The sequence below is a fragment of the Neolamprologus brichardi genome, chromosome 12 (genome assembly GCF_056152115.1).
Source record: "Neolamprologus brichardi isolate AB-2024 chromosome 12, ASM5615211v1, whole genome shotgun sequence".
Classification (NCBI taxonomy): domain Eukaryota; kingdom Metazoa; phylum Chordata; class Actinopteri; order Cichliformes; family Cichlidae; genus Neolamprologus; species Neolamprologus brichardi.
This window is the reverse complement of record NC_142115.1, coordinates 18,812,048-18,833,630: the sequence shown is the minus strand read 5'-3', so window position 1 is coordinate 18,833,630 and position 21,583 is coordinate 18,812,048. Positions and strand designations below refer to the sequence as shown.

The 21,583-nt window shown below is 39.8% G+C and overlaps 1 protein-coding gene across 3 annotated transcripts; it reads right to left on the bottom strand.

Moving 5' to 3' along the window:
- Positions 1-81: 81 nt before the first annotated feature.
- LOC102800035 (ceramide transfer protein-like) lies at positions 82-20,534 on the bottom strand. 3 transcript variants are annotated; one of them, XM_006784141.3, is made up of 18 exons: positions 19,861-20,534; positions 19,622-19,756; positions 17,241-17,357; positions 10,446-10,553; positions 10,040-10,178; positions 9,476-9,559; positions 9,190-9,347; positions 6,974-7,066; positions 6,722-6,808; positions 6,516-6,608; positions 6,044-6,121; positions 5,317-5,412; positions 5,017-5,149; positions 4,856-4,926; positions 4,635-4,763; positions 3,588-3,717; positions 1,913-2,050; positions 82-1,709 (listed from the first exon to the last, which is right to left on the bottom strand). In XM_006784141.3, the coding sequence occupies exons 1-17, from the start codon at positions 19,948-19,950 to the stop codon at positions 1,923-1,925; spliced, it is 1,869 nt and encodes a 622-aa protein (XP_006784204.1). In that variant the 5' UTR covers positions 19,951-20,534; the 3' UTR covers positions 82-1,709; positions 1,913-1,922. The 3 variants fall into 3 exon arrangements, with proteins under 3 accessions (XP_006784204.1, XP_006784205.1, XP_006784206.1); XM_006784142.3 differs by having other exon boundaries at positions 9,476-9,556; XM_006784143.3 differs by lacking the exon at positions 6,044-6,121.
- Positions 20,535-21,583: the final 1,049 nt, after the last annotated feature.

The following is a 21,583-nucleotide window of genomic DNA, read 5'->3' as shown; positions in this document are numbered from 1 at the left end:
AAAGTGCAATTTTTCTGACTCCAGGTCTGTGTTTGTAATAACTTAAAAAAACAAAACCTTAAAACACCAAAAACACTTACAGTTTTTTGTATATTAATTTTAATTTACAGAACATTGTCAAATTGCAATACATTTAGTGCAAATAACACTTCTGATGTACAACTTAGAAATATACAAAGTGTGTAGATTACTGACAAAAATATCAAAATTAAAAAGACTAAATGCATTCTTCAGCTGACACCGCTCATAGATTTAGGTCTTATCATTATCGGCAAAACAATTATCCAGATCCCTCCTAACCTCAAATCTCTTTTTTCAAACCATGCAGATCTACTGAATGCTAAACTCCCAACTATTGATGGCATTGAACACAGTCTAAATTGAAACCTTGAGGTAAGATGATGTGAAATGCTGACCCTCCCCCTCCCAACCCCATCCAGTTTGATTTCAGTGTTGATAAATGCACGTCTGGTGGCTGAACAGTAAAGAAAGCCAGAAATCCTGGCATCTAAGGCATACTGGGGGTAGTTTATCAGTCAAAGTGCAGGAAACCACTGCACGGTAGTGTGGCATCTGAAATGTAAAATCAGCATCTGACTGAGAACATAAGGAACACATTATAAAATGATAATCCAAGTTAACATTTAATAACAATTCCGCTTAAAAGCAGCAGGAGTAATTTATAAATCTGACACTCTTGAGTGAACAGAAAGATTTTCTTTTCCCTGCCTCACCAGGGTCTGAAAATAGAGATGAGAAAACCTAGAGGGTACAAAATGTATTCATTCAGCTCTCAAAGAAAGAGAGGAATCTTCAAACCAGACACTAGGGCCGGTCCTTTGCAAATATCTGTCAGCAACAGCATGCTGACTGACAAATACATGCAAATACCGCAACTTAGCATCTAACTAACGACATCATCTGGATAGTTGAAAATATTGTCCAACACAAGTCAATTAGACTTAGTAAGTGCTCCTCATCACTCTTGTTGTATCTAATCTGCCCATTTCTGTCATCAAATTCAAGCATTTAAGAGTCAATTCACATTTCTCACAATTGATAATCTATTTGAAATCTTACTGTTTTATCTGTACAATACATTGTGTCCACGGTGTTCTCTGAAAGCTACTTTATAACAATCTAGAAATGTAAAGACTTCAAAGCTTTAGGCTCCGACCCCCCATCAAACTACAAAGAGTCGTCACAAGAGGATCAGCAAAAGGCAAGAAAGAGGAAATAGTGTACCACACCTCATCTGTGCTTTCACTGTAAGTATCTGTTCTCTTTCCTCTTTCATGGTAGTTACTTTAGCAGCAGCAAAACAAGTAGCTGTAATACTAGTGATTAGAGCAAACCCCCCAAAAGTTCAAGAAAAGTTTAATCATAGCAAATGTACAAAACAATTTACAAAAAACAAACAAACAAACAAACAAACAAAAAACAAATAAAAAACAAATAAAAAACAAAAAGCAAATTATCGGTAACAATTTGAAGACTGTGTAGGAAATGTTTCAGCTTACGTACAAACGAACCCATGACCAACAGGTTACAATCTAAGATGATAACTACTGATCCATTAGGGCCAAAAGCAGTCTCATCTTCAAGCAGCACGTCCTGATGGTGCGGTGACACGTGAATGGTCATGTGATCTTCAACAGTCACTTCAACAACGCAGTCTCCCCAGCAGGTGAACTTGGCACCTCTGAAAGCTGAAATGAGCAGGATTAAAAGAAAACAAAGAATAAATTGAAGTAAGTCTATGGATCTGCTGGCTGATTCGAAATAACAGATACGACATCAACCAGGAGATATGTCAAACAGTGTAATAAAGTCAGGATACAAAACAAAAGAATACAAATACAACTAAGTATAGAAGATCCCGCTGCTAATAACAGTGTGTTTCTGTGGTTACCTGTTTAAATTTAGAAAAGGATAGGCTTCCCAGCAGTTTTCTCCTGGACGTAGGAGGTGAAGCGTTTGAGGAACTTGGGATATTCTCTCTTGGCCACGGCTCTGAGTACTGATGCTGGAGCCCAGCCTCCAGGGTTTACTGCAGCCACACGGCAGTGAGGAGGGGGGAACAAAGACAAAGATGAAAACAAAAAACAATGTGTTCCTGCTGACTTATGATAAAACAATTAACAATAACTCAGTGATTCAGTGCACAGAGAGCTGTAACTGTTTAGAGGTGCCCTCTAGTGGGAGAAGGAAATGTAAGATTTATTAAATGAACATCCTTTGAACTGCTCAGCATCCCCAGCAATAAACTGGCTCAAGATTCACCCTGCAGCGATCCTTTATGTAACAACCTCTTAGAGAAGATGCAGCCTGGATTGAAATTTCAAAGAAACCCAGACTGTGTGATCCATGTTTCAGAGCAGCTGTACAAAGTTTAAAAATGCTGACATCAGATTGTTTCAAATGAGGATTAAGGTGTATATTCATTTTTAACTTGTGACACAAGATGTTACCAAGCTGAAGATTGTCACTTTGGATCCAGATACACTGAAACTACTCGATACATAATTTTTCTTTTAAGGCCTTTTGTTGTCTGTATATGTAAATCTTGTAAATTTCTTTGTCTGAACCATTTAAACTGAATCCGAGGATCAACCCAGCTGATATATGTATATGTGCCAGCTCAAACATTTGATGTGTGCTTTTCTCATTTATTGCCCAGTGTTTTTTCATATTAAGTGGGGCAATAATGAACTTGAGTTTGACTACTTACAAAGAAACAAACAATTTCTAACTTTTATGGTAGTTTCATTTTGAAGGAGAGAGACAAAATATCGAGCAAAAAATCTAGAAAAACATGTTACATAAATGTTATAGATCATTTTGCACGTCATTGACTCGTAAGTATTTGATGCTCTACAATCCAGACAGATTTCTGTCTCCCACACTGATAACCAGTCAGTGAGTCATTTACGGAAAGCAGCGGTGTATAAAGCACACCTGTCCACAAAATCCATTCCAACCTCTCCATTACCATGAGTGAGACCAAAGAGCGGCTAGAGGGTATCAAGGACCAGATCTTAGACCTGCAGACAGGCTGGAATTGTCTACAAGACCATCAGCAAGAAGCTCAGTCACTGATGGTTATACATTTCTCAATTTCTAAATAATCGCACCAACAGTCATCCTCAGGTTGGAGCTCCAAGATTATGCCTCATGATGTGAAGAGGATCACGCGAAAGGTGATGGATCAGCCCAAAACTAAACTGAAGGAGCTTATTAGTGATCTGAAGGCATCTGGGACCACAGTCAGCATCAGCAACACACTACACTGCAATGGACTGAAATCTCACAGCACTAGAAACCCTCCTGCTCAAGAACGCACATTTACAATAATAATAATATAATAATACAATAATCATTTCCCACCACTGTATGTGTAGGGACATTCTGCAGACTGAGTAAAACTGAAAAACTGATTTGAGGTTTGGTTGGAGCCTCTGGCATTTACAGTAGGTTGCATTGCAGCAGAATTGTTGTTGCTACACAGGTTTTGTTTTGCTGGCCGTTGATCTTGCCTCAGGCACATATGCTAAGATCAAAACTAGATGATCTTCAGAGGTACTTACCATTGGCAATATAGTTGATCTTACACATGATGTTGTCTCTGCTTATTTCTTTGTCACCCTCTGGTGGGCTGACCAGCGTTTGGCAGATCATGGCAACATTGATTTTGGCACGAACACACCGGTTTGTGGGCTGAAAGTTAAAATAGACAAATAAATACAACAATAATAATAATAATCAAAAACAAAATGCAAACAACCCCCAAGCTAACACAACTCTTACTGTAGATGAACTGACAGGGTGAGTAAGATTAATGCTGTTCTTCCGTTTCGCCCCAAAAAAGTCTTGTTTAAAAAAATCACGATGTTTGTAAATGCTTTAATGAACTAAACACAGTACTTTGATGTAAATAAATATAAACAAGCTCAAAACAGTCTTTGTCTGACAAAAACACAGTTAATGCATTAAACCTCAAATCCAGACCTAATTACTCTCTGACAACAATCTACTTGCTATTTACATTAGTGTGCATACTAACATAATATATGCAGAAGAGACTCATTAAGGCTGATTTGATAGGGGGACACAAAGTGTTGATTTCAGAATCTAACAGTGAAAATCTATTATCCCAATTTGCTTTCTGTTTGTAGGTGGAAGTTTCTTATCATTGAAAACTAACCACAGTATATAATGCTGTAGATACTGTACTCCAGTGTTTTGCAGGCAGGCACAGACAGATTAAGCATCTCAACGTTTGCCAGGAAAGAGCGTGTTTATGACAGCAAATGGCTCCTCGAGTTGGAAATTTATCCTGGAAACTTACTTGTGTGTTTATAGCAGCAGAATTGAGGCAGTAACTGTGAGACTGTCTCACAAAGTCGTCACTTCTCTTGGCACTGCTAACTTAGTGTTATATTTGGACTGTTTCATCATTCAGAAGCATACCAAGATTTCAATGAGCCTGATACGTAATCACTCACTGTGTCAGAGTGTAGGAACAACAGCATGTTTAACACCACTCAGTCGCTGAATGGTATCAGAGAGTTGGGCGGTTATATGAACACATGATGGAAAACAACACAATGTAAGCCTCAGAGGGTTAATCTTACAAGGGCGTCATCGTGGTCCACAGAGAAGTTGCAGACCAGCCATGTGTCGGGGTCGTTTTCATTTCTTGGTGGAATCATCCTGATGGCTGACAGATACAGCACATCTCTCTGAGAGGCAGGCCACACTCTCTAAAACATGAAAGACAAAATTCAGCAGGCAAATCAATGAAAAACAGGTCGTTTAATGCTACTGATGAAAAGGCACCATGCACTCAGTATACCTTGTGTGTCTGGTACACAATGATGGCATTATCAGAGAGCTTTTCCACAACGTGGAAATTTTCAATGGTGGCTGTGGGAGGGAGAGTTCACATCAGGTCATGGCAATAACACAAGGAAAGTCAAATAGTAATAATATGTTGGACTAAAACACAGATCTTACTCTCCCAGTCCAATCGGACTGCAGTGTCCCAGAAGTAGTGGCAGACCTCATGTCCAGTTACCCCCTTCACAGCATGTGTTGCTTTGAGGGGATCCAGGACGATGCCGTTCTCCTCCACTTCCCTCCTGTATACCTGTTACACAGCACCACAGACAGAATATTATAAACACACTAACAACTTCACCCGTTACTAAAAACTAAGATGATTTTTTTTTTCAGGCTTTTAAAAGTTTTAAATCACAGTAGTACCTTTTAAAACATCAATGACATTTAAATATTCACAGCATTCTCTCTCCTCACCTTCATCTCTCCTTCTTCTACCACCAGTTGCCAGTTGGCATCGCCCCCCACCTCCTGGATGGAGTAAGCCATGTGATTCTGCACAGTTTCCTCCACCTAAGAGTCAGATATTGATTTAATGATATGTTAGGCAGTCTTCTCCTGTTTTTACCAACAAGGCACAGTTAGAGAGGAACCTCAGGTTCCTATGCTCAGGTGTAATGATTTACAGCCCTGACCAATCAACACACCTTCCCCCTGTGCTGCTATTGTTTAACAACATAGGAGGCATGAGGAAAACTACTGGTGTGTCAGAATCACAGGAATGTCTTAAGCAAATACATTATCCACAAAGCAGTAGCCAAATAAATATTAGGCACTTGATACTGCTTGGGGTGTTATTTAACATCTCAACAATGAGTTAAAAATATAGTGCAAAGCTAGCCTGGATTCATGTCTGTTCATGCTGTGGAAGGAGAAGCGTGCAGTGAAGAAAGGAGGAGGTGGAAATGAACCAAATTCCTAACATGCACAGAAGACCTACTTTGTGGTAAGGACAACTCAACCTGCTCTCTCTGGAAATTTCAACTCTGACTAGGTAGGTTTCCCCCCCCCTCTCATGGGTCAATGTAGAGCAAAATATTAGTGAAAACCTGGAGCGAGTGGTTAGTAGACATGCCGTTTGCTCATGCTCTCTCTGATTGTCATGGAAAGCAGCAGGCTGCTCTTAGCTGACCAAGCACAGTACCTGAGGGCTGAATCTGTGAATGTCATCTGAAGCACTGATTAGCTCGATCGAGGACAAGGAAGAAGAGTGGCTATAGGGCTGTACAGCGGAGAGAGGGTTGAAAAAGAAAGGAATAAACAACAAAAACTGAAAAAGACACCACGGCAGCAGAGCAGAGGAGAACAACCACAACCTGCTAAAGTAGGATTTCATATGAAGCCATCATGTTAGCTCTTGAAAAACACTGCAGTGAGCACCAAATGATTGCCAAACAGTTAAGACGATAAACACTTAAGATGACACATGGCCACATCATGAGTAATTTTTCAGGAGTCAGCACCAAGTAGGCAGCTCACACCGGCTGTAAGCTGCCTTTGATTTTTACAGGAATCATTAGGCAAAGAAAAGAGCAGCAACTTGTAGCCTTAAATTTCAACACAGTGGGATAGGAATAGGGCGAAAGGTATAGTGACAATAAAAATATGCTGCGCACCTTGTTGGCAAATCTGTGTGTACCGATGGTGGAGTAGGCATCACTAGGGGAAGCCAGAGTTAGTCGAGGTTTTCTGACCTTCTCTGACTGGCACTGAGGGAAACAGTAAACAGAAATAGACACTTGTTTATAGATTAATTTATTGGAGATTCATGTTTTTAAAACATGTCCTGACTTTGCGAGGCCCATTTAGGTCTTCATCACACCTGCTCCTCTATCTTGTCTTGTCTGTCCAGTGCAGCTTCCACTGCATCAAAGAACTCCTCTTCATTGATCAGACTGTTGGGCCCCTCCTGTGAACAAACAATAACAAGCACACAATGTCAGAATTTGTGATTCCTGTGAGAAAAGCCTCACCCAAGATTAAAAACAACAGGGATGTGCAACATCAGGAAATCTTCCTACTGTCGTCATCTAGTTTTTATCTAAACCCTTCAGCTTATCTGATTTCATTGTACCTCGTAGTCTGGGCCTCCATAGTGTGACTTTTTCTTTAGTTCATTCACAGCAGACTTGTAGGCATCTTCTACTTTCCTCCTCTTTTCCAGCTCCTGCACAAACACACACACACAGAGGATGCTGTTATGGTTAGTTCAGCTGTATTGAAACTTTGAATAAAAACGTAGAGCGTGTAAACACAGAAACCCATTGAACCAGCACTGTAGCCCTAGCCTTTTCTTGACGTCATCCAGCAGAAGGGCATGTGACAACACAACCGTCCACTGCAGTCCGATTCTACTTTAAACAGTTTTTAACCTGCTAAAAAAAGGTGTGATTTCCAGCCAAGCACATGAATTGCCTGTTTAATTCACCGCAAGAGAAAGGTCTCCTGTGTCGTTTTTATACAGGCAACTTCCTCCCCAAAACCAAACAGAGTTTTTTTTTTCAATAGTGTGGGGACAGAAATACACTGTTTCCTGTTGTGTGTTATGTCTCACTTCAGACAATGTCCCAGCCTCATTCTCATAACATTGTCAGGAGTTTGTGTGGAAACATTTCCTGTCACACCAAACACTATGCTTAAATTAACAACATGACAGGTGATTTAAAAAAAAAAAAAAAAAGGAAAAAAAACCCATAAAAGTGAAGTAAACGACCCCGTTATTCAGCCATGTGTTAAACAAGTTTTAAATATGTTAACTGTGTGTCTATAATGTTATTTGTCAGGGACAAAAACTGTCATTTCACACAAATAATCTCAATGATTGCTTGAATAGAGAACTAAAGAAGTTGGACTATATTCCAGTGTCACTGTTATAATAAAATCTATCACTTAAAATGACAGGAATGTAATAAATTGCCTGTCTGCAAAAGAAAATGAACAAAAATACAGTCTAACAACTTTAACTGCAGGAAAAAAGATCATTAAGACCAGGTTTTGACATACAGCAATTACAAAAAAACAACAACAGGTAAGCTGAATCAAACAGGCTCATCTATAACACAAAACAATTAAGCACTAAAGAGATACTATTAAATGCAGAAAAATAAGACAAAGTCAAAGAAACTGAACAAAGTGCAAAGAGAGGCGTAGATATATTCCAGAAAACACAAAATAACCAGAATGTGATACTGCACTAAGTTGTGTACAACCAGGACCCTGACATACAGAGACCTACTGTAAAGAAATGGCCGTGGGTCTGCAGAGGTATCCATTTTTGTGTCTGGTGTTTGAGCAGCTCTGTCGTCCTCCTTTGTAACGTTCGCTTTGGCAAACTTTGCCTTGAAGTCCGAATACTCATCTTCTAATGTAAACTTCAAGTGTGAGGTCCTCTGAGTGTATGCTAATATACATCAAAACACTGATAACTTTGAGGTAGTGTCACTCAGGTATTCTAACTGTAAAAGGCTTCCCGGCTTTGAGGGCTGGGCAGAAGCACACCTACCTTACACAGGGAAAAGAACTGGTTTGACGAGGTCGGATTATATGATGAGCTCTGAAGAGCATTTCTTTAAAGACACAGGCCACTCACTGAATATTAATGAATATGAGTGCGTTATAGGAAGTCTGACTTATCCATGCATTTACCAACCCATATTTGCCAATGATGCTTGGTAGCAAGTTTACATTAAACCTTTCAGTGGTTAGTTGGGTTATAAGGACGGCTGAAATGATTGTTCTTGCTGCCTGAGCATAGTCTCCAGTCTCCTTTCGGAATGAATGAGATTTGCTTTGCATTTACAGCAGGTGCTTGGATGAAGAATTGAACTGCAAAGCATCTTGCAAGCAGTTTATTTCATTAAGAGACCTTAATATTTCCCATAGAATATAAAGTGCAAGAGCAGAATCCCAGAATAATGAACCACTTAATAGAAGATGCACACAGACTGAAGAAAAATAAAGAGTGAAAGATAAGCACATCTAAACTAATAACTCCTAAAGAGTCAAGTCTACACTATTTAGTCAAAGCTATATATTTAATACAGAATCACCTTGTAACCTTTCCAAAACAAAAACTGTACCTTTTTAATTATAAATGTTGCAATACTGTAACTATCACGTCTAGACAACCGAGTGTTGCATCACAACCTCAGAGACAGAGCCCAAATGATAACATCGAGCTCTTTAAGGGAAACGGAAGCAACACTCAGCTCCTCAGTCAGCAGCAGTACCCACAGCGGTGGCTACAGACATGCCCATTGGGGAAACTTTACTCTTAGTCCAAAGCCGTACCTTGTCCAGTCTTTTCTGCCAGCTGTCTTCTCGTTTCACCATCAGCTCGATGCAGTGGGACAAAGTGGAGAGGATGCCTGCTGTGGTGGCTTTGAAAGTGATGGCTTCACCCTTAAAGTCTATCCCATTAATACCTTTAGGACTGGCAGGAGAAAACACTGGCACAGAGAGGAAGAGAGAAAGCAAGAACAAAAATAAACAATGGTGTTCACACTTACACTGAATTTGTTATAATCAAGCCAAGTAATGCAATGGAGAGTCAAAGAGTATTTACAGATAGACTCACATTTCTCTTTGCTGCCATTATTGTTGTGATTATATTCGCTGTCAGGTCTCGCAGAAGTGGGAAAGTCATCGTCATCATCCTCTACTAGTTAGAAAACAACAAGCAGTCATAGCTTCATCTCCCTGCCGTGCATAGTTATTAGTGTGTAACTTAATATTTTGAAACCTTTTCATGCCCTTGAATAATACACGTCCACATAATTGTAGCTAACACATTAAATATCTTCGTGCAAATAAACAATTAGGGTTGTGTCTGCATTGTAATACAAATTCAATAAATAAAGTACAAATAAAAAAACCTGACAGCAAATTTAAATCCACATGTCTTGTTAAGTTATTGATTTCTGAATCCTTTCTCAATGAGCATTACCTACTCTCATACTGCATGAAACAGATAAAAAAAAAAGATCTCTGTTAACGTTCTGCTTTGCTTTGCCAGTAAACAAAGCCAACTCCCCCACACTGCTCCAGATATCACTGTTTTACAAACAGAGGCAACTCAAAACAAATGTACATCTATTTTTGAAGTAAATCTGATGCTATGCAAGCTCAACAACCGGTATACCTCTGTCCCTCTGAAATTCATCTTTGGAAACGGCATCGGCACAGGAATCAAAGTACTTCTGCAGGGTGTCCACTTGTCTGCACAGGATGTCTCGGAAAGTTTCCATTTCTGCAAGTTTCTCACGCAACCTGTGCCCCTTCTGAGCAAGGGGGGGGGGGAGAGGGGGGGGAAGAGAGAGAGAGAGAGAGAGAGAGAGAGAGAGAGAGAGAGAGCGAGAGCGAGAGCGAGAGCGAGAGAGAGAGAGAGAGAGAGCGAGAGAGCGAGAGAGAGAGAGAGAGAGAGAGAGAGAGAGAGAGAGAGAGGACAAAGAGGTGCAAACAGAAAAAAAATATAAAAGGAAAGAAAAAAAAAAAAATGTCTCGCTTAATCACATCTTTCAACTCAGTCACTGATGACTATGATTTACCTTGAAGGAGGATGTAGATGTGGAAGACAAGGCACTAGCTGCTGAGGTGAGAGACAACATGGAACCATGACGCCTCAGACTCGTCTCTGAACCGTAACCGGACTCAGCCTGCAGGTGCGTGGGAATGTGGGAGGACAGCAAGAGAGACACGAAACAAAAAGGTGAAGAGACAAAGAGGAAGGAACAAAAGATCAGTAAAAAGTCACATAAAACATTAAACAAACTGCAATGTAATAAGAAAACCTGGTGATCATCAAAGTTAGACATAGGGAGCTCAGTTCCTGACTAATGCTGAGCTGGACCCGAGCAGGACCCACACCTACACAGAAACACTCCCTCACAGTCTGCAGAGACTGGCCAAGGCTGACGAAGAGATATGCAGAAACCCAGCCTTTAGGCCCAATACCTGGTGGCTGAGTAACCGTGGAAATAACTGTCAAGCTACTTTAGTAACTTCACAAGGGTTTCTTGTGACTATTGTGATGTGTGTGCTAACATGCAGTGTATCGTTTCATTTGAAATGACAAAATTGATTTATGACCAGGATTTAGGGAGTGGCAGTGATGACATCCGTTCTGCAACGGCAAACTGATGACTTCACAATTACTGGACTACTGAGTCAGCAAAGTAAAAAGAGATTTATATAAATATGTAATATACACATTTTAGTTTAGTAAGTGTTAATACCCAGCCAAAAATCTCTAAAGCTGTACATGCCACACACAGTTGTCAAAGTATCCATACAGACAGCAACTTCATAACCCATATTATTAAAGCCTCTCATTTAAATGCGCAAGTTTCCTTACACAGCATAAACAGAAACATTATTTTGCCATGGTTGTAATATGTTTTAAGACTCTCAGGTGATTTCCTAAGGTTTAGTCATGGCTTTATGTCCAATTTTCCACTTGATTTCAAAATTAAGACATGGTTGCAAGCTATTTCCGTTGGCTAATTGGCATGCAGAAAAATTTCCTAACGACAGTGAGCAAACTGAAGAGGAATCAGGTGACAATCTTGACAGAGCGCCCACGTGAATTCCTCTGCTGTAATATCCCACAGTGAGAGACTGAGAAAACCTTAACATTAAACATTAGACATTAAACAGCAGCAACCAGGTAATGATCTAAGTGTTTAAAACCATAGCAACAGAAAACTCAATCACTCAATAAAGAGTTTGCTGTGATATTAACATCGCGGTTATTGCTTCACAGTTGCATGCCTTCTGCAAGCAGTCAAGCTGCAGTTTACATCTGTATCTGTCTGCACACGACCTCTTAGTTATCAAATGTCAATGAATTTCTTGCAGATATTTGTCTAAATTTTAGTCACGAACCTTTTTCCAGCAGCCATTCTCAAACGAAATAGGAGATGATTAAAACATCACTGAAGCTTTGTACTGTTTAGGTACAATGCTTTAATTTAAGTGATTTACGTGTGTCTATCTATCACTTCTTATTAAAATGGCTGCTGTAAAAACATGCTGTTCACTTATGAATTCTTGAATTATGTCCAAAAGCACTTCGAAAGTCGTGGTGAATTGTTTCCGAGATGTAACATTAGTGAGAACGAGCTGGACAGACAATCTCAAAACACAATAAAAATGACATATTAAAGCATGTATTTAGTACAAAGCAGTATATAACTTCTCTGTTTCAAAAGCTACACAAAGATAAGATTCAAGTAACAAGCAAATTTACTCCTCCCCTCTACTACAGTGTTGTGATTAACCTTTTACAACATTTGTATTTTTCATACAAGACACACATTATCACCACACAAAAACACCACAGAACGAATTTAAATTTAAAACAGTGACAATAAAGCACCTTCACCTAACTAACCACAGCAACATTCATTGAACTGCACACTGTAATGACACAGACTACACACACAAATGCACTGAGAGTCCAAAGTCAAAGCAACTGTTTGTTTTAAAACAATCTTCTGCTTTCGGGCTGGCTGTCACTGGATAGCCAGCAAAATGTAAACATAACAATTTGAAAAAAGAGAGAAGATTTTCTAAATTTCTACCCACAGAGAGCAAAGCTTCAGCGTGTCAATGCCGAGCCACAAATATCAATATCGAGATAACTGCCATAGCAACGGTATTTGCTGATGGATGTCTTAGAGTAATAATGACTTTAACAAAACATGAAAATGTATTAATTCTTATTAAGAAAGCCAGTGACTACACTTAAGAGCTACATGGGTTAATAAAGTCTTGGTTATAAGTGTCACAGATATCTTACATCAAAATAGAAAAACAAATACATAAATGCAAAAATAAATAAATACTGCAAAAGCTGATTTAAACTGCTAATATAATAGTATCCCAACTAAAAATCCAGTTTCAAGTGAAATGCGACATCCTCAATGCTTTCTAAACACTAGAGCCTTCAATCTAAAATATATTTATTATTTTCTGCATTTGTTGCTAATGCAGATTATTACATTTGATTGACAATATATAATTACTATTTTGTGTGGATGACAGATGTTATTTTTACAGTGTTGCTAATTTGGTACAAACAGAAAAAGCAGTAAAGTGCAATGAAGCAATGACGAGACCAACCTGTGACCAGAGACTGGCATTTTTATGTATCTCACCAGCTGCATGACAACCATGCAAACTTAACTCCACTCATTCTCAACGAATGAAATGGCGTCCTGATCTGAAGGTTTTATAATGTTGATGCTGATGAAATGAGGGTAAATGTGATATAAACTCCTCAGAGATTGTCGATACATCTGAGGTTATTGCTTCTTTAGAAAAATAAATGTCAGCACTCAGCTATGCAGTTTCGGTCTAATTTCCTACTAATAGTGACTAAGGCTGGCATGCAGTGAAGTTCATTAAAGAGACTAGTTCTTCTTATATCTCAATTTAAAACACTACATGCAAGCACAACAAAATTTATGCAGTGGGGACGACGGAAGAGATGGATCACATCATTTTTATTGCCATAAAACTGGCATCATAATTAAAGATTTTAGTGATGGGTGACAGGGAGCAAGCAGCATGCCAAAGTGCTAAAAGCCCACCATCCGGCCATTCCAACAGCCAAAGCAGAGCAGGACACTGCGGCAGTCCCGGCGGTTTGCTGGCCTCAACATGGCCAGCCGCTTCCCCCAACACTCCCAATGTTGTGACAGTTCAGAAGCTTTAATCCGGTATTCCCGTTTCCCCGGACACACCTCACTATTAAACAAAAGGAAATAGGAGGAGGAGAAGAGAAGCCATGCAGGCTTTAGCTCAGCTCATCAAGTAAAAGAACAGAGCTACAAGAGAAGCAAAGGAAGAACAGAGAAAAGCAGTCATTTCCTCCGTAGCGAACAGAGACGAGGCAGACACTAGCTGCACCGTCTCAGTCAAAGGAAGGAGTCTTCTAAATTCCTTGGTAGTGAAACAGAGTCCCCTGTCAGTCAGTCCTTTACAGTCACACACATGGGCTCAAAGACAAAAACACCAACATGCCCTCCACTCTCGCTGCACACATCCATCAACAGACCACACACCCTGATATGTGAACCCTTTTCCTCTTGTCCGTCCTTATGTCCGGCATCCATCACTGAGCAAGCAACCGTGACTGTGTGTGTTTGCATGGAAGAGTAAGAGCGAGAGAAGGGTAAAAATGAAGGGTGCATGTATGCATGAGAGCGAAATGCAGGCTGTCTGGGGCTGTTTGTGTAATAAACCAATAAAGTATGGGTGGGCGAGTGAAGAAGTATACTGTATATTATAACAGAGAGAGAGAGAGAGAGAGAGCAGCAGAGAGTGGGAGGCAGGGGATAATGCCTGTCTGGAGCTTTACTTCTATCTACTTCTTTCCTTTTATCTCTCCTTTACAAAGAGATGTGAAGGGACCAGTGAAGTTCAGACAGTCCTCAAAACCATCCCAAAGAAGTGGCAGCAAACCCACAGATAAAACAGTAAGTATCCCCCCCCCCCTTATATGACCCATTTGAATGCTCCTAAATGGATCAGCCTTCTCTGTGCAAAGGAGAGTTTTATGTGTCCCTCTTGATTTTTGTTGCTGTGAGAACAGGCGATTAAACAAATGTATTATTCATCGAGAGCTGCACTTAACGTCCCCACATTTAGCACGACTTTTCCCACCACCAACACAAATACACCCACACATAAAAACACAAATTGATTTGCACAAAAACTACCTCTGACCAGCTTAATTTTGCCACGGTGATATACATATATTCGCTTTTGGGGTGTTTAAAAGCTGGAATCATTAGTCACCCCACATTAAAGCAAATTAAGAGTTGTTAAATACTGATTATTAACTTGCCCTGTATGAATTTATAAAAGTGGCACACACACACACACACACAAAAAAACAGAACGCCACAAAGTAGAAAAGGGTGACCTTCAAGGATTTCAACTAAAATGCACTGCTATCACACTGATGCTGGAAAGATGCTGTTATGTGTGTGCTCTATTATTGTGAAGAAGTGTTGAGGACTAGGACAGAAAAAGAACCTACAAATGAAATATTTATATTTATAGCACATGTTTTAGAGTTTCAGCAGAAACGTTAGTGTATGCTAGTTAGCCTGGAAACACAGACAACAATATTACACATAGTGTACACTGCATGATGCAAGTCCTTCTTTTTCCAATTGGGAGCAGTACAAACACTACAGTAATGCTGAGGTGGTGCTTCATTAAGCTCACTGAGGTTGCTGTGGGTTACAGTTCAGACATAACTTTGAAATACTCTCACACCCTTGTTAATGGACTGCTGACCTCAGGTCGCTCACACCCACACTAAAAACCATCCAGCAGGACTTACAAAGTGAACCGACAGCACTCTTCAGTGGAGAAGCACGGCTTATGAGAATTCATGAAAAAGTGAATGGTTTTTGAATGGTGCATGTTCACTGCGCTACAATAAGAACCACTATAAAAACAAGTCTCTTAAATTATACATAATTTTGGCATGGACCATGAAATTAATGTACCACCGATGTAATGCACTGCAATTTAAAGAAAGGCAGTAGTAAGTTAACAACAAATCTCCATTCAACTTCAGGAATATCAGTCTGTCCAGTTAGGAAGCATGCTGTTCAAGTGAAAGTATCAACAGGTGCACCGGAGAGGCAACAAATCCCCCAAAAAATAGATTTCCAGCTGGTGGCCTCTTTCCTTGTCACTTCTGCTAGTATGAAATGGCACCTGCAGCCTACTTAGGCTACACAGGGAGTCCAGCTACTTAAGGAAGTGACAGTCACAAATACTACCACCCCCAGAAGGTATGGTGTGTCTCAAGACAGTGGAGGAGACAAGATGGTACAACAAGAGATCTAGACAGGGCTGTAGAAGGTCATCAACTCTGCAGCAGGATCTGCTCCTTTATGGAACGAAAAAACAGATGGAGCGAGCCCTTAACATGACCTCTGGAGGATTACTCGTGTACATGTTTCTAACCAAACTGTCAGAAACAGACTCTATGAGGGTGGCATGAGGGTCCAGTGTCCTTTAGTGGGACCAGTGCACCATGCCGCCCGACAGGCTTTTGCCAGAGAACATGAGAACTGGAAGCTCCACCATTGTCACCCCGTTCTCTTTACAGATGATATTGCAGGCATGTGCCTAACAACTATTATTACGCCACGTGGTATGGTGCCATGACATTGGTTATCGTCTCACACAGTTTTGGGGGAGGAAGCTGTGAACGTGTTTACATAAAAGAGACAGTGTTTTCTCCAGATGACCAATGAGGAATAAGGTTAGAAAGAAATGTATCGAATTTAAAATGTATAACCTGCTGTTACTCTTAAACTTTACTTGAAGTAAGTAAAGGACAAGTATAAAAAAAAACACTAACTTAAATGACTTACTTGAAAAAAATCTTTTAAGGTCAACAAGTGCTTTAATCAGCCGAGACACTGAGTGAGACACACAATCAAATGAATACCTCCGGTAACTTTGTAACTTTTGCCCCAAAACTCAGAGTTAAACCTTAAGTTCCCTGACTAACCCCACAATCCGCTTCCAAGTAGAGGCCTTGGGGCAACTGTGTATCAACAGTCTGAAGTCATGTGATCCGAAGTTACACACAGTCTCAGCCTCATAAATTGAAGGTCCAAAATACCAACACACACATGCACGCACGCACACACACACACACCTAAATACAACCTTTCAGACACTACCTGAACCATATCCAATTTGTTTTACAAACTTTATGCTCAGAGGTGATATACCATTAACCAGATGTCCTTGCAGAGAAAACAGCTGCCTACTATGTAACAACATCCCCACATCAACCCCTCACTCTTCAGATTCCTCACATTCCCAGGGTAAAGAGCTCTCAGTATGTGTGTATGGGTCTGATTCTTGCCCTGCCACACCCTGTTCACTAAGAAAGGAAACAGATAAAACTCTGTTGTTCAAAAAAAGGGAAAAAAGAAAGAAACAAGCCTTGAACCCAAATTCAACTCCAATGCTGAAAAAAAACAACAACAACAACCCAACAACACGGACAGCAAAACTATTTTTAAGTGATTACATCAACAAAAAAAGGAAAAAACGCTAACACAATACTGCTTAAGAAACACTTTTCTGATTCTCAACAAGTTCCTGCTGTCTCTGATGACAGCAGGAACTGAAATCATGCTACCTAAAATTAATCTGTCAAGGTAATGCAGCTCGCATGCAAAAATAATATAATCCCAAGAAAGTCTGTATGACAGGCAAACAATGATCTCGAAAGAAGCTAAGGAGAAAGTTTATTTTAAAATATCCAGAAGAAAGAGAAAAATCACCAAACTGCTCACCTTATGTAGTTCTATCGACTCAATCCACTGGAGTCTGTGCTCGGGATCTTCGGCTCTGAGGTACCAAACGCTGTCGTTCACGCTGACATCAAAACGACACTCGTCAAACTCATGAGGCTGTGCAGAGAGAAGGCAGAGCGCATGGGTAGTTATTCGAGTGCATGAGTCAGAAAATAAAATAACCAGAAATTTGAATATCAAAATACAAATTTCAATAACATTTTCCCTTAATGAATAACATTTCTAAGGAATGAGAGCAAATGAGAGCAAAATCCCGCTTTAGCACCTCTCTGTCTGTGGCAAAGGATTACTAACAATGACACATTCCGGACACATATGGACTTAATCAGCCTCAGAAATGCATATGCCATGGAATAAAGACGGATTTTAATTAGAAGATGATGTCTTCTTGAGCCTGCTGTCGTAGCCCTTAACAACCGTAGTGGAGCAGCGCTACATAAAACAGAGATTATTCCAGCACACTGTTGCCTGACCCAAGGTCATCATAAGATTTCCGTCTATTTCTGAGCCAAATCTTTCAACTATTGCACTTCCACATTCTACAACACACCCCACCCAGCTCCAGCCACTAACCGCCTCAGGCACCAAAACATGCGCAACAAAGAATTCCCTCCTTTCCTCTGAAACTGGAATTTGCTTACAGCTGAGAAGAGATCTGCAACAAGTAAGACACAGTGGGGTTCAATCTCTGTCCATCCCCACCCCCATTTTTCCTATTCAGCAGTGTTCTGAATACAGCTGCTCTGTCAGCTGACAAAATCGTATGCTGCCAAAGTTTAATTAGATTTGCTGAATGTTGCTCATGTGCTGGCTTATTTGCAGCCACTGACAACAGCAACACACAACTCTGGACATCTAATGTCAGCCTGCAAAACTTTATGTAACATTGTAGTAATGCTTTAACGCTGGTATTGCATTTCACAGCTTGTATATTTAGAATGGGCACAAGCATGGGGTGGATTTTTATGACCCTTAAATGCTTTTTACTGAAGTTCCTAACAAAATCAGCGCTACCGTATTCCCTTACCAGAAACAGTCGGATATGAAAAAAGTGCTCCGGTTTTAAATTTTCACTATAAAGGTGTGTGCAACTTTGTGCCCATCCAGCCATGATTATAGCTTTGACAAATCCAGTTTATCTTGCACTGCTGCATCAGGCACAGACCATAAACCTTCCCTTTACAATGAAGTTTATAACACTTTCCCTATGACTGGAACGTTCTCTTCCCCTTTGCGTAAGCACAGCTGTATCTACACAGCATTAGCTTTTTTTTTGGTTTTTCAAACGTGTACATTTCTTCACTAAAAGTCTTATCAGCCCACTGATAAATCTTAGTCATTGTCAGATCCTAACTTTTCCTTCTTGTGACATTTTACAACGCATCTGTGTGCATCAGATTAATTTAATAAGATTTAATACAAGATATACAAATATTAAGTATTACTTATACTAGATTAACTCTTAAAACTGATAAATGGTGGGAAAATGCAATGGCATGTACAATCAATGGGAGCTTCTGGTGTCGGTCTTTACTTACAAGTTGTGTATCAGTGTGTGGCTGTTACAGGGGAGCTAAGAAGCAAAGATTTGTTTGTGCATTCCTGAGTCCTTAGACCCCGCTTTAGGGGAGAAAAAAAAATAGAGGCAGGGAAAAGTTTGGGTCATGTTGCTCCAATTACTTGTGAGCATGTGTAATAAAACTGTGTACATTCTTGGTTTGGCTACTATAGTGCAATTACAAAACAATCGTGCTCCATTCAGGTCTGCACAAGCATAAGAACTGATATTATGTTCACACCAACAAGCAGCAGGACTTCACTGTGACCTTCTTAAGTTGTACTTTTAAAAATCGTCTAATCCTATTGAACACAGCTGCGCAAATTACAGTAAAACCAATTGTTTGGCTTCTGTACTTGGTATGATCAGAGAGAGAGAGAGCAGTGAATATTTAACCAGGGTGGTAGGTCTCAGTTTATCTGACTAACAGGAGGCTGGAATAGGAAGAATGTAGGTCCAACCTCTACAGTGTGTGGTCAAAGCTTACATCTGAAACCATGGGCAAACGCTAATTTATAGTAGATAACAAGGGCCACGAACAATTGATAGCGCTATGATCACTGAAGCAATGTTCCCTTGGTATGCTCAAATATCTATCTGTAATCTCAACACAGCCTCAATATAAGTTAATGTTCACCTTTCTATCTTAGAAGAAAATAGAGCGTGTGCTAAGAATAAGAAAAGATGGGATCAAAACAGGAAGACCTACTAGAGAAACAACTATCCTCTTATGAGCCCTCACTTACTGAAATGCTGAACAGGTGCTAAGCTCGCTGTGATGTTGGCCAGTTTAAATACTTACTGTGATGACTGCCTTGCTGAGGCACAAAGAGCCCCTGCAGCCGTACTCCCGTTCATCCTCCGACTTGTAGTAACTCAAAGTATTGTTTTTCAACACAACCCATCGGTCCTGCCACCCGTGTATGTAATTTGTCCACTGTAAACACACAAGACGTGAAGTACACAGTTACAAAGCTGCAACACGCGCTCAGCAGGTGATCTAGTGCAGCAACACTTGCACACCGATTGAATTAAAGTTACCTTGCTTAGGACGCCTCCAAGCTCCAGGGGCTGCCCGGATTCCGGGTCCACATCCTCATCCGAACTGGACGATGAACTCTTCTCGGACATTTAACTCCAAGTTTACAAGAAAAGTTGAATCTGATCGTATCAGTGCAACCACGTAGCTCGACGCTAGTTGCTGGATTCGTTTAGTTAAAATACGGTTGCAGAAACGTTCTTCAACTTAAGGTCTGCAAAATAACGTTAATTGGCCATTAATGGAGAGTACAAAACAGCGTCTAGGTGGCGTAATATACCTTAGGTCACTGACAGACTTCAACCGAGTTAGCTTGTCTGGCCACCACCTACTCTGGAGGTGACAGCTGGATCTGATTTTCTCCGTTTTGCGTGCTTTGTTTTGAAACTGACGTCGTATACCACTGAGACTAGCTAACTAAGTTAGCGGTGGCTATCAAATGACGCAACTAGCTAGTATTACATTAACTAACAACTTGTGTTTGCGCTCGTTAGCTATCTTAGCTGCAGTCCATAAGCTCCTGCTCGACATGGAGGCCTTCGGGGAAACCACTACACATCAACTTCCATCTGAAAATCGACGAGCAGCGGACTGAGTCTCTGCTGTGGTTCCGCAGTTCAGTTAGCAGCAGCGGAGGACTTTCGGGTCGAGGGGGAGGAGCCGCAGCCACGCTTTACTGTGTACGACCGCCGGTCACCCCAGACCGGAAGTTATACGTGTTTGAATAAAATTAAAAGCTGGATATTTTTTTAAAATCAAAAGTTTCAAAGATTGTATCACAAATCAATAGGTATTATAAGTATTTCAAACGGGTTTATAAGATTTACTGTTAACGTGTGTGCTTACTTCAAGTTATCTCACTAGAACTTGTTAGTGATATAATTAGTATATAATCTAAGATAAGAAGAAATAATAAATAAGAAAAACTATTAATAAAGTTGCCAAAATGGGAAATGACATTTCTCTAGTTAAAAATAGTTACGTGTTAAGCATTTTTAACACCAAATCAATCAGCTGATCCAGGCTTTGATCATCCTATTGGGATTGGCTCTGCCCAATAGGATGATCTGTAGTGGTACGATAGATCAGATCAAAAATATGAAAAATAGAAATAACAAAAAATAGAACAGTAGATATTGTCCACTGGTGGGTGTATAGAACAAAAATCTGTAATAATGGAAAAAAGTCTGGTTAACTCTAAAAAATAGATTTCATTACTCTTTACTTGTATTATATATATATATATATATATATATATATATATATATATATATATATATATATATATATATATATATATATATATATATATATATATATATATATAATTGCTGCATAGACTCCAATGATTACAACTGTATGTATGAAACAATGTTGTATATAGCCTAACTTTTTGTGTAGACAAACATGATTATTCTACCTCACATACAAGCCACAGGAGGAGATTTTTTGTTACCCACAGCAAGAATCAATCCAATCAAAAAAAGCGGTTTACATTTAACACAAGAAACCAGTAAAACTGGAATAAAAAAATCAATTTGGCATGCCTCCTGATCACAGGTAGGAATAGTTAACACGAATATGTTTTGTGTGTGTGCTATAGCACTCATGTTTATGTAAATGTGACGCCACATAAATATTTACCCTGATATTTGTGTTGTGAGGATCTGTTTCGTTGTTTGCAACGAAACTACATTTCATCAATTAATGTCTTAATTTACTTGA